A 14458-nucleotide genomic window follows, 5' to 3' on the forward strand; every position below is an offset into this window, starting at 1 on the left:
CTCTACAATTTGAACAATAGATGTAATGCTAGTCCAAATTCTTATTTTATTATGTTTTCATTTATATTTTTTCTAAAATTTTTCAACTACATAATTTAATTTTCTACGAAAAAAATTAATTTTCTAGCAAATAGTGAAATTTTCAATTAAGAAGATTAGTTTTCTACTGGAAAAGGCGGATTTTCGTTAAAATACATCAACTTTTGATCAAAATCAAAAAGATTAATTTTTTATTAAAAAGACGAATTTTCAACAAATTAGATAAATTTTCAACTAAATAGTTCAATAGTTGCATTTTTAACGAAGAAGATTAATTTTCTACCAGAAAAGACGAATTTTCTTCCAAATACATACATTTTTAACGAGATATTTGAATTTTCAACCAAGAAGATTAGTTTTTCAACAAAAAAGAGGAATTTTCAAAAAATTAGATAAATTTTCAACTAAACAGTTAAAACAACGGATGAGATTTTAGTTTAAATTTTATTTTAGTAGTCTTAAGTTTTTTTTTTTCGTTTCTAAAATTTTTTAACAAAATGGTTGGATTTTCAACGCAAAAGATTAATTTTTTACTAAACAAGATGAATTCCCAACAAAATACATACATTTTGAATCAAAGAGTTGAATTGCGAATCAAAAAGATAAATTTTCTATTAAAAAATACGAACTTTAACAAAAATACATACATTTTTAACAAAAAAATAAAACAAAAAAAAAAACAACAAAAAATTTAAAAATAAAATTACGAATCTTCAACCAAAACAGATCAATTTTCAACAAAACACTTGCATTATTAACACGCAAAAAAGAGAAATTTTTAACCAATTAGAATATTTGTCTATAGGAAAAACTAATTTTCAACAAAATATCATAAATTCGAACCAACTGATGAATATTTAAGCAAAGAAATTAATTTTTTTACAAAATAATTCAACTTTCATTCAGTTAGTCGAATTTTCAACGAATAAAAATGAATTCTCGACAAAAAATGTAATAGTTAATACTCCAATCAAAAATGATTTTAGTTTTTCCTTGAAAAAAGTTTTGAATTAAAAGAGATGAATTTTTGAACCAAAAAGACAAATTTTCAACTAGGAAACATTTTTTTAGCAAGAAAAAAAGGAAATTTCAATCAAATTATGAAATTTTCCATGTATTTAAAAAGACGAATTCTCTACAAAACAGTTATTTTAAAAAAAAAAGTTAAATTTCATTACAATGAGATGAATCTTCAACTAAAAAAATAATTTGTTCAGAAAGTACAACTTAGCTTTAAGTAGTTGAAATGTCAATAAAAAGATGACTTTTTAATAAAATAGTCGCATTTTTAATAAAAAAACAATAGAAAAAAATGAATTTTAAACTAAAAATATAATCGTAAACTTTTAGATTTAAAATGGTTAACTTTCAACCAAAAAAGATCATTTTTTAACAAAATAGCTGAATTTTCAAAGAAAAAAAATTGTCAGATAAGAGAGAAAAATTGCAATCAAATTCTTGAATTTTTAAATAAAAAAGACGAATTTTTAACAAAATAATTGAATTTTAAACAAAGGAGTATGGCTTTTCAATCAAATTGTTGAATTTTCAATAAAATAATTCAAGTTTTAAGCAAATAATGAAATTGTTTACCATAAAACATTAATTCTTCACAAAAAATTTAATAGTAGACTTTTCATCCGAAAAAAATGAACTGTCGACCGAATTTATAGACTAAAGTATAAAATTTTAAAAGTTCTTTTTAATATCATAGAAACATTAGGTAAGTAAACTAAAAATTTTGCTGGAAAAAAAGAATTTTCTACCAAATAGTTGAATTTTTTAACCATGAAAATTAAATTTCTACCAAAAAAAAGGAGAATTTTTAACAAAACACATAAATTTCTAAATTGATAGTTAAATTTTGAATTTAATTTGATTAATTTTTAATTTACACTTTTTTTTCGTTTCTCTATTTTTAACAACTAATTCAGTAGAAACCAAAAAGACGAATTTTCTGTAAAACAGTTGAATTTTCAAGCCGAGAATCTAAAATAAAAACAAAAAGTTTATTTGAAACTAATCAGTTGAATTTTCAACAAAGTAATTAAATCTTCAGTTAAAAAAATTCTTTCTAACCAACAAAAAATTGTATTTCAACTAAAAGTATGAATTTTTAATTTTTAAATATGACATTTTTAAAAAAGTTGTTCAGCTTTCAGCCAAGGATTTGAATTTTCAATAACAAAATATTTTTATTGAAAATTAAGAGCAGTTGGATTTAACCAAAAAAATAAAAATTTACAGGATATCTGATTTTTAACGAAAAAAATTTTATTTCTACCAAAAAATATGAATTTTTATCAACATAATACACCAATTTTCTACCAAATATTAAATTTTTTATTAAATTGTTTCATTTTTGAGTCGAGACTACGAATTTTCCACAAAACAGTGGAATTTTCAACCCGAAAATGTAAATTTTTAAACAAAAAAGATTAATTTTTAACCAGACAGTTGCATTTTTAACGAAAAATGGTGAAATTTCTACAGAGAAAAATTAATTTTTAAACCAAAAAGATGAATGTTCAATAAAATAGTTAAATAAAAAAAAAGAGATTCAAGAAAGAAAAACAATTGTAAAGTGCTGAATTTCCAAACTAAAAAGGCGAATTTTCAACAAATACGTTGAATTTTAAAATAAGAAGTATGTCTTCATAACAAAATTGTTGCATTTTCAACAAATGAATTTATTTTTTTTACCAAATAATAAAAGTTTTAACCAAAAAATGATGAATTGTGAACAATAGATGGAATATTCATCTTTGCATATGAAAAGAATGAACAAAAATGGACTTTTTAACAAAACAGTTGAATTTTCGGATAAAAAATAATACCATTTTCAACGAAAAAAGAGAACTTTGATAACAAAAAATGAATTTTCAATCCAAAAGAACGAATTTTTTATTTAAAAAAGAAGAATGTTCAAGAAAACAGTTGAATTTTTGATTTAAAAAAATTAATTTTTAACAAAATTGTTGAATTTTCAACAAAATAATTAAATTTTAAATCAGAAAGTAGAATTTCTAAGAAAAATTGATAAATTCTGAACAAAAAATATAATACTGGACTTCTCAATGAAAAAGAATTTACTTTCAACAAAAAAAAATATGACTTTTCTGCCAGAACAGATGAATTCTTAATCAAAACTATGTTACTGGACTTTGTTAAAATTCACACAAAAAAATAGTAATTTGAACCATGTTTTTTTTTTCAATTCAATTTTTTCTGATCGCCGCTTCTTAACAAGTTAAAAAAAAATGATTGCATTTTAATAAATGTCGGCTTATTTTTTTACCGGGAAAACATTTTCTTCAAATCTACTGTTTACAATTTCGAAAGTAAATTTTTCGGTGGCTTTTATGGTTCTAAATCGTTAGAACATTTTTTAAAACAATTAATTATATTTTAAGATTATCAGGATGGCCGCTGGAGCGGGAAACCGAAAAAAACCGGGAATTTTTGGAGACCGGGAAAAACCAGGAAATGACAGTACATTTCGAAAATCTTTTACCTGAAAACTTCTCTATTTTAGATTTTTATTTTTAAGCTTATATTTTTAATTTTGTCGTACAGTCTTGAACAATTAAAAATTAAACATGTTTGAAGTTAAGATTTTTTGATAAAAAACAGTTTTATTTTACCAACTGTAAATATGAACAAATAATTTTTAAAATGGATCTGTAGCTTAAGTATTAAAAACTGAACAATAATTGATTTGATAAAACGATGCTAAATCCGTTGAAAGTTAAAGAATCTCCAGATTCGTAATTTATTCGTAATTAAAGGCTCTTATTAAATTGAAAATATTGTTCCACTCTAAATTATTCAATTTTTAACCCATTTAATTAAAAAAAATTTGATTCAGAAAAAGGATAATTATTTAGTATTTAGCAATATTTGATTTATAATTTAAGAGGACTAAATTTGAACCAAATATTCAAAAATAAACCATTTAAAACTTAATTGTTTGACGTAGAAAGCTTAAAATTTCGAAAAGCTTTTAACATTTTAATGTTACAATTTTTATTGTTCTACTTAATAAAATGTTTAATTTGTAATCGAAATTGTCGAATTTTGATGTCTAAATAATAATTAAACACGTATTATTTGTAGAAAAATTGGAGTAATTTCAAGACTGAATAAAATTTTTCCTACAATTTTGACAAAATCCAAAAATTTGTTCAAAAATCCTTAAACTGTTTCCGGGTCTTTTTTAAATAATATTGGAAATCTCTTAAAATCTTTTTGAATATTCTGTTAAAATAATTTTTCAAAATAAATAATCATTTTCAATTTTTCTAGGAATTTAAAGAAAATGTTTTTATTTGTTTGGAGTTTTTCACAATTCGTAAAAAGCCTCTAAATTTGTTGTAAAGTGCAAAAATCTACATTTTGTTTTGAATTAGGTTGTGAATATTTGCACCGAAACCTCTAAATATCTCTTAAAATTACTCTAATTGTTTCTAAAAATAAGAAGTGTTCAATTGTTTTAAGGATGCTTAAACTATTTAAAATGAAAATAATTTAAATTCTAATTTAACAACTCAAAAGTGGAAAAAAAAATTTATTTTAAAGTATTCAATGGCGTAAAATAATTGAATAATATAATTCTGAAAATTTTTAAAGTTCATTGATTGATTCTTTAATTTAGGGTATTGAAAATGTTAACCTGGATTTATATTTTTGGAACTTAATCTAAATCTTTGAACTCTATAATTTATGAATGTTAAAAATTCTGAATTTTGCAGTTTAAATTCATTAAACTTGAAATTATTCAATTGAAAATTGTTAATAGTTTATACGTGTAAATTATTGAACAATTCAATATAAAATTAGTTGACTTAAAAACTTTTAAAATTCAATTTTAAAAGTTGAAAATCCAAGAGTTCCACTTTGAATGCTTTAGTTTATTTTTTATTATTTGTACTTTTACTGTTTAGATTTAAAAAAATTTTATTGACCGGAAAAAATATTTGCGAACCGGGTAAAAACCGGGAAAGGACCGGGAATTTTGTTCTTTGATTAAAACGGTCACCCTGGATTATTTAGTTATTTTAAAAATCGGAAACAGTGGAGTTGTAGAGAATTTTTTCCCGAAAAAAAAATCATTCAATTATTAAAATTCAACCATTTTTCCAAAATTGGTAAGAAGCGAAAGTCAGAAAAAGTTCAATTGCAAAATACATGCTTTAAATTAATGTTTTTTGTTGTTGTGAATTTTAATATTTTTCAATAAAAATTATGTTTTTGATTTCAAACGACATCATTTATAATAATTCGATTATTAAAATCATAGAAAAACAATTTTTTTCTGCAATAAATAAAAAGGAATTTGGATAATTGACACTATTTTTGTCAAATTTGTAACACTATTTACACTATTTTCGAGCTCTAAAGTCAGCCCGAGACTTGCTATTGTAATAATAATAAATTGTAATTTTAATTGTATTATTTTTTTCCATATAGAAGGGCGACAGTGGATGCAAGGCCTTCACAAGTTAACTTTTCTACAGTTGCCATCGTTCCCGTTTCTGATGACGTTCCTTTAACTGCATTCACTTACGAGCTTTATCATTCGCTTTGTGCGATTGGTCCCTGTTTAAGACTCACTTCTGACGTTGTTCGAAAGGTAGACATTTCATTTTTAATTTAGGATTAATCCATAAAACTCCCTTACCAATTTCAGGCTGCTTTTGAAAAAGAATTTTTAACCAGAAATTAAAAATTTAAATCAAAAGGGAGGCCGCTGGAATTTTACAATTTTTTAGGAAAAAAATCTGTGCAACTTAGATTTCAAACGTTCTTTAAATAATTAGTTAAAAATTTTCCATTTGAGATTTTTAATTTTTTAGCATATATTTTAATTTAAAGAATTTTAAAATGCCGTTTCAAAGACTTGAGCAATTAAAAATCATAAGCGTTTCAATTAGAAGATTTTTGATTGAAAAAAAAAACCTTTTTAATTTATTAACTGTAAATGTAAATTAATTCATTATATTTTAAATTGAATTCTACTTAAAAATCTGAAAAATGAATAATAATTCGTTTTATCAGATGATTCGGAATCAGTTCACAATTTTAGAATTTCGAGATTTTAACGTTAAAAATTAAATATTATTTCAGTCTAAAATACTCCATTTTTAAACGATTCAATTTGCGGTTTTTTAATTAAGAAAAAGGGCAATTATTTATTATTTAGAAATATCTGACTCGAAAAACTATTGATTTTGGCAGATATTTTATTTAGAAGAATAAATCAAAATCATAGGAAAATTGAAAATGATTTTTTATTTTGAAAAATTAATTTTAAGAAAATATTTAAAAAGATTCAGAAAGATTGATAAAGTTATCAAAAATTAATGTGAATGATTTTATCGATTTATTTTTTATTTTGCAGGATATTAAAAAAAAATTTAGAATAAATTGTAGAAGTTAGAATTATTTTAAAAGATGTTTAGAAGTTCTGAAAAAATAAAAAAAATAATTTAAAATTGATACTCCAATTTAACTTCATTGACTTTAAAAATGTTTGCGAACCGTGAAATGACCAGGAATTTTTTTCTTTGATTAAAACGGCCACCCTGTTTTTTTTTTGGCTAGGAATTTTATAAATTTTTTAGAAGACAAATCTGCCAAGTTCGATTTCAACAATTTTGTTAAATAATTAGTTGAATTGTTATTTTTTTCAATTATGTTATTATGCAGTTTACAATACGTAATTCGGAAATCTTTAATTTAGCAAATTTAGGATTTTTATTTTTAAGTTTACATTTTTAATTTAAACAATTTTATAATGTTGTCTTGAAGACTTGAACATTTAAAAATTCAAAGCGTTTGAAGTTGCAAAGTTTGGATAAAAAACATTTTTATTTAATAAGTAAATAAAAATATTTTTTAAATGAATCTGTTCTTGAACTATCAAAAAATGAACAATAATTGATTTGAAAAAAGGATTTTAAATCAGTTCAAAATATAAGAATTTCCATATTTTAACGTTGAAAATTAAACGGTTTAATTTGACATTTTTTAATCAGGAAAGGGAATAATTATTAAATATTTAGTAATAATTGACTGTTCATTTAAAACGAATCAATTATTTGTAGAATAATTTGAGTAATTTTAAGAGATATTTAGGAGTTTTGAAAGGATTCATAATTATCATGCAAATTTTAAAAAATTTCCTTAAAATCGTAAATAGTAAAACTAAAAATATGAATTTTAAAGAGAAAAAAACACATTAATTTAGAACCAAGCAGTTACAATTTTTCACAAAAAAGATCAGTTTTCAATAAAAAATATCGCTTTTAAACTAAAAGTGAAAGTTAAATTGTTAGTTAAAAAATTCATTTAAGATAAAAAAATTATTAAAAAATAGTAAGATTTTCAACAAAAGAGACGAATTTTCCACTAAAACGATGCATCTTTTTTTGTTAAAAATTAATTTTTTTAACTGAATGTGTAACTATTCACTTGTTTCTTAAAAACTTGTATTTTTTGTGAATATTCATCTTTGTAGATTTAAAATTAAACTATTTTGTTGATTTATCTTAATAATTTTCAACAATATAGTTAAACCTTAGACCAAAAAGACTACTTTTTATCCAAAAACGATGATTTTTTAACAAAATAGTTGAATTCCCTACCAGATAGTTGCATTTTTATCACAGTAAGGTCAAATTTGTACCAAAACAGATTATTAATTTTTAATAAAAATCGACAAACTTTTCTTTAATAGTTGAACTGTCATTCATAAAGTATGCCTTTTTAACAAAATAGTTTAATTTTAAAACAAACTGTTGCATTTTTATCCCAGAAAAATGGAAATTTAAATGTCTTATTGAATATTCGAATGGAAAATTCATACTTTCATACGTCAAATAAGATATATGAAATTTTTTTGTTGAGAATTCACATTTTTTGTTTGAGAACTATGCTTGGTTAAATATAAATGGCTGGAAATTTAATTTAAAACCCGGGATTTTATAACTGATAACAGTAAAATTCAAGTTTCGATTATTTTAATAATTTTTATTAATACAAAAAATATATCACTTTAGTTGAAAATTCATCAGTTTGGTTAAAAATGGAACTTTTCTTGTTCAAAATTCAACAATTTGGTTGAAAATTTGTCTTTCTTAATTGAAAATTCAATTATTTCGTTGAAAATCCTAATATTTGGTTAAAAATTTATTTTTGTTGTCAAAAATGATATTTTTCTTTGCAAGTTAATCTTCTTGCTTAAATTTTTTTAATTTAAAAATCTAAATAATATGAATTTTTAAAAATATATTAATAATATTAAAAATATTAAACCGATAAGTCATTTTAAATTGAAGAATATTTTATATTCGAAACTTTCTAGAATGAATATTAATTCTGAAGGAAGATGCTAAATAAAAAAATTATAAATTGAGTTTAAAATAAAAATCGATGAAATTAAACTATCTGAAATTGATACATCAGGAAATGGACTTCAAATAATTGAAATTCTAAAGGGGTGACAATTTTTGGCGACTAAAATTTTTTACAGTCTTAAATGAAGTTCGTGTTCGTTTAAGTTTCAACGTTCGAGGGTAGAAAAATTTTCATTTTTAACGTTTCCCATTTAAAATTACTATCTATTTCGAAAGGTTTTTAAACAAAAAATTCAATTCATTTTTCACTTTAGAAAAAGTTTTCTAATCAGTTTCAATGTTAACTTGTATTTTTATTATGTAATGGCAATTTAAAATTCTAGAATTTCAGAAGTTTTATCTTTGAAATATTTTATTTAGTTTTTAATATTAAATTGTCAAATTTTAATCGCTTTGAATTTAAATAACTCAAATTTAAAAGTTCTCAATCATTAATTATCTAATTTTGAACACTTTTAATTAGAAAGAATACAATTATAATTCCTCTGAATTTTAAATGACCCAATTTTGCAAATTTTAATATGAAATCATGCTAGTTTCGTGATTCTCCAAATCAAATTAAAATGGTTTGTTTAAAATTCATATTTTGTTGTTGATAATTTTTGTGCTAAAATCTTTTTTTGGGTGAAAACACTTTTTTTACAGCTTGTCTTTTTTATTTAAAAATTCACCTGTTTTAGTAGAAATTTAATTTCTCTTGGAGAAAAATCCAACTTTTTGGTTGATAATTTAATAATCTTGTTACTTAAAAAGTTACATTTTTTTGTTATAAATTCGACTATTCAGCAGAAAATCAACTTATTGCTTGCAATTCTTATTTTGGCGTTAAAAAGTGAATTGGAATCTTTGGATAAAAATTTAAATATTTTTTTAAATTTATCTGATTTAGTACAAATTTCTTCTTTCTTTAGTATTAATGCAAATATTAGGTTGAAAATTCAACATATCTTGGATAAAAATGGAACTATTTGGTAGAAAATTCAACAATTTTCTTCAAAAGTCATACTTTTTAAAAAAGTCTGATTTTTGTTTTAAATTTAATATTTTGTTGTTGAAAAGAGAAATGAACTCTATTCTGGATGAAAATTCACCTTATTTAACAAAATTTGGGGTTTAAATAAAAATTTCAGCTATTTTAAGAGAAATTTTATGTTTATTTGATAAAAATGGAAATGTTTGGTTGATATAATACACTGTATTGTTAAAAAAAATTTTTTTTGTTAAAAATTCCACTGTTTTGTTGAAAATTTAACTATTTTATTGTAAAATTACTTTTTGTTTAAAATTTATATTTTGACGTTGAAATGAACTGAATCTTCTTTTTAACTATTTTCTAAAAAGTTTTTCTTTTTAATTTATCTGCTTTAGAAGAAATTTCATCTTTCATGAATAAAAATGCAACTGTTCGGTTGCAAATTCATCTCTTTTTTGAAAGTTTGACTTATTGATTTAAAAATGCACCTGTTTTAGTAGAATTTCCATTTTTCTTGGATAAAAATGCAACAGTTTGTTTTAAAATTAAACTATTTTGTTAAAAAACCATACTTTTTTATAAAAAGTAGTCTTTTTGAACAGAAAATTCAACTATTTTTGTTTAAAAATTTATCTTCTGATTTAAAAATTCATCTATTTTAGTGGGAATGTCATTTTGATATGAAAGTCCAACTTTTCGGTTAAGAAATCATTTTATTTTTTATTTTAGAGATTTATATTTTTAGTTGAAAATTCACCTCTTTGATTTAAATTTGAAATATTTTGTTGAAAATTATTTCTTTGGTTGAAAATTCAACTGTTTAGTGGAAAAGCCTTTTTTAAAATTAATTTTTAACTGAAAATGTAGCTTTCCCATTTTTTAAAGATTAATTTTTTTTAAGTAGCAAAATTCTGCTTTTTTGGTAAAAAAAATTTTGTTTTGAAATTTCATTTTTGTTGGGTGAAAATGCATCAGTTTCGTGGAAAATTAATTTCTTGATGAAGTCATACTTTTTTTTGAAAATTCAATTTTTCTGGTGAAAATTCGTCTTTCGGTTTGAAGGTTGAACAATTTAGACAGACTTTTTTTTCCTTGAGTGAAGAATCTTTATTTGTTGAAAATTCATCTTTTTGGTTTTAAAATTATTTAAAAAAATATAAATTTCATCTTTTTTTATTAAAATATAAACTATGACACTTTTCTGTTGGGAATTTATCTTTTTAGGTTGAAAATTCAAATATTATAGTAAAATTTGTTTGAATATTTTGTTGAAAATCCAAGTATTTTGTTAAAAAGCCATTTTCATGTCTGAAATACTGTCTTATCCCATTTATAAAAGATTCTATGTTAAAAGTATTACAATATTAAAATTCTGATATTTGAATATTAATTATAAACCAAAAAGATGAATTTTGAAATAAGAAGATGAATTTTCAAATAAAAATATCAATTTTCTGCCAAAAAATGGAATATTAACATGAATCTTCAACTGAAATATTTGAATTTTCAAATAAAAAAATTAACTTTTACTAAAAAAGATCAATTGTGAATCGAAATTTAAATAATTAAATTTAAAGTTAAAAATATTAATGTTTAACTAAACAAAAGAATTTTCAACCAGAAGTATGGAATATTCAATGAGAATAAATTAAGTTTCCAATTTAAAAAATTACTTTCAACAACAAAATCTAACTTAGAAAAAAAAATAGTTACATTTTCAAACAAAGTAATGAACTTTCAAATAAAATTATAAATATTTAATTGGAATAGTTGAATTTTAAACGATAATGACGAATTTTAAACTGAAATTCTGAATCTTTAAGTAGATTCATTGCATGTTTGACCAAAAAGATGAATTGTTAACCAAGAAGATTAATTTCTATCAAAAAAGGCGAATTTTCTACTAAAAAATATAATTTTTGAACTAAAAATTGGATAATTAAATTTTTATCCAGAATAAAAGAGTTTAACTTTCAACCAAGTAATTTTATTTCCAACCTAAAAATGAATTTTTAACTAAAATGATCCACATTTAACTCTTATCATTTGCATTTTTAACCGAAAAAAAATTTTAAGCAAGAAGATTAACTTACAAAGAAAAATATCATTTTGACAACGAAAATAAATTTTTAACCAAATATTAGGATTTTCAATGAAACAATTGAATTTTCAATTAAAAAAGACAAAATTTCAACCAAATTGTTGAATTTTGAACAAGAAAAGTTTTATTTTTAACCAAACTGATGAATTTTCAACTAAAGTAATATATTTTTTGTATTGACAAAAATTATTAAAATAATCGAAACTTGAATTTGACTGTGATAAGTAATAAAATCCCGGTTTTTTAATTAAATTTCCAGCCATTTCTATTTAACCAAGCATAGTTCTCAAACAAAAAATGTGAATTCTTAACAAAAAAATTTCATATATCTTATTAGATGTATGAAAGTATGAATTTTCAATTCGAATATTCAATAAGATATTTAAATTTCTATTTTTCTTGGATAAAAATGCAACAGTTTGTTTTAAAATTAAACTATTTTGTTAAAAAGTCATACTTTATGAATGAAAGTTCAACTATTAAAGAAAAGTTTGTCGATTTTTATTAAAAATTAATAATCTGTTTTGGTACAAATTTGACCTTACTGTGATGAAAGTGCAACTATCTGGTAGGGAATTCAACTATTTTGTTAAAACGTCATCGTTTTTGGATAAAAAGTAGTCTTTTTGTTTTTAAGTTTAACTATATTGTTGAAAATTATTTCTTTGGTTGAAAATTCAACTGTTTACTGTAAAACGCTTTTTTTTAATTAATTTTTTAACTGAAAATGTAGCTTTATTCGACTTAGAAAGTATAAAATACAACTCCTTTTTCTCAATAATATTAAAAAATTGGTTCAACTCTTTAACGGCCAAGCCTTAATCCCATTAAATAAAAATTCTGAAAAAAATTTAGGAACAGTGTATGGTCGTTTGCTGATCGATTTTTTCAAAAAAATATTATTTATTGTTTACCATTTTCTCGGTTTCTATTGACTATACAATAATTGAAAATCACCTTACGAGATGCGGAATAGTCCACTTTGATCTAACGCACGTATTTATTTTGCCGAATTCTAAGCTCGTTACCTTGAAATTAGGAAAATCGAAAATCATGAACGTTGCTCAGCTGCCACCAGTGGCCGTTAAAGGGTTAATAATCGATTTTTAAATTTGCATATTTTCATATTAGTAAATAGAAATTCAGAGACAGGAAAGCGCGATCTGTGCGCGTATATTTACTGCTAGTCTGCAATAAAACGCATCACCGTATTTTCCTTGATTAGCCATACAAATTTCCTTATCCTTCTTATTATATGATTGAAATTCAATTAATTTCGTACAAAATAGTTTTTCTGATATTTATTGAATTCCGCAATTGATAGTGCTGGGGGTTTCGGAAAGAGAGTTATTTTTTTTTACAAACCGTGAGAAATCAAGAATATTTATCGGGAGAAAGCCGGGAGACGAAAATTTAAAAAAAAGTTGCCACCCTGTATTTTTTTTACATTTATGATTGAGAGGCATTTATGATTGAGAAAGTATTAGAATTGTCGGAAATTTGACATCACACTTTTTCAACGGATCTTCACGTTTCGAGATCCCCTGAATCCGAAAATCAGGTTTTCACGATGGTGTCTGTCTGTCCGTCCGGCCGTCCGTAAACACGATAACTTTCGAAAAAATAAACGAATCAAATTCATCTTTGGCACACTTTTTTCAGGTCCTAAAAGAAAGGACGAGTTCGTGAACCAGCCATTTTTGATAAAAATTCAAAATTGAGCGCATTTTGAAAATTTTTGAGACAACTTTTTTTTTAATTTGAAAATTCCATGTACGGATATTTATAGTATTAAAAAGATAAAACAATTTATCCTTACGACTTTTTTCGATAAAAAGAAAATTCTCAGAGTTATAGCGTTTTCAAAATTTTTTTAATCAACCGAAAATCAAAATTCGGAGCCAAAAAACGCACGATATGAAAAAAAGTCAAGAGAAGAAAAACATTTCTTTTTGACAGCCCTACAAGATTATCATAAACAACTTTTGGATTTTCTTCAAAAATCGAAAATTCAAATTTTGATTGCACAAAAAATAATGAAAAGTAAAAAATCCATTTTGTGGACAAACTATGTAGGATACGAAAAAATATGAATTAATAAAAATGGTTATCCCAAAAAAGATCTACAATTTCATATAACAATTTCACATAAATACTGCCATCTAAAAGAGATCTTTTTGATAAAGTTTTTTTCAAACATTCCAACTGCAAAGAATAAATATCCGAGCGCGAAGCGCGAGATACAACCGTCGCGCATCCTAGGCGCGTTCAAACTTGCGAGCGAAGCGAGCCGCGCGTGTAGCGCGCGACGAGAATGTGCCCGCCAAGCGGGCAGATGTTTTAACAAAAAATAAGTTTCTAAGAAAAAAAATGGCTATTCAATATCTTTGCTTTGTTTTCTGTGATTTGTGTAGACTTTGGGAAGTAGTATAATGGAGCCGATGAACGAGTACCGATTGACATCGTGGCTCGCGCAGCAAGAAGATCAGCACCGGATTTCGCTTTACCAGTGTGACTCGACCTACACTTTGTGGACGCAAAGATGCGTGAGACAGGCGGATTGTATTCTGATAGTGGGCCTGGGTGATAGGCCCCCGAGTTTGGGCAGAACGGAACGGGAAGTTGAGAGATTGGCGATGAGAACGCAGAAGGAATTGGTGCTTCTGCACAAGGAGCAGAGCGGACTGAGGCCAACTAATACAGTTGAGTGGCTCAACATGAGATCTTGGGTCTCTAGTCATCACCACATCCAATGTCCCAAGAGAATGTTTACCAGGAAGTCGCAGTATCGAATTGTGAGTATATCAGGAGTTTCAAAAGATTTAGAAATACGAGGGTAGTTCAATAAGTCCTTAGAATGAAGTATAAAAACAATTTTTTTTTATTTTTCAACATAATCTCCTTGGAGCTCTATACACTTGGTCAATC

General features: G+C 24.0%; 1 protein-coding gene across 1 annotated transcript in view; it reads left to right on the forward strand.

Annotated features, from left to right (window-relative positions):
* LOC117180689 (neuropathy target esterase sws) overlaps positions 1-14458 on the forward strand; it is a 95130-nt gene that overhangs the window by 36230 nt on the left and 44442 nt on the right. Inside the window, exons 7-8 of the mRNA XM_033373179.1 lie at positions 5509-5671; positions 13945-14325. Of these exons, the coding sequence (XP_033229070.1) occupies positions 5509-5671; positions 13945-14325 (544 nt within the window). The remainder of the gene's footprint in view (positions 1-5508; positions 5672-13944; positions 14326-14458) is intronic.

The sequence above is a fragment of the Belonocnema kinseyi genome, chromosome 9 (assembly GCF_010883055.1).
Source record: "Belonocnema kinseyi isolate 2016_QV_RU_SX_M_011 chromosome 9, B_treatae_v1, whole genome shotgun sequence".
Taxonomy (NCBI): domain Eukaryota; kingdom Metazoa; phylum Arthropoda; class Insecta; order Hymenoptera; family Cynipidae; genus Belonocnema; species Belonocnema kinseyi.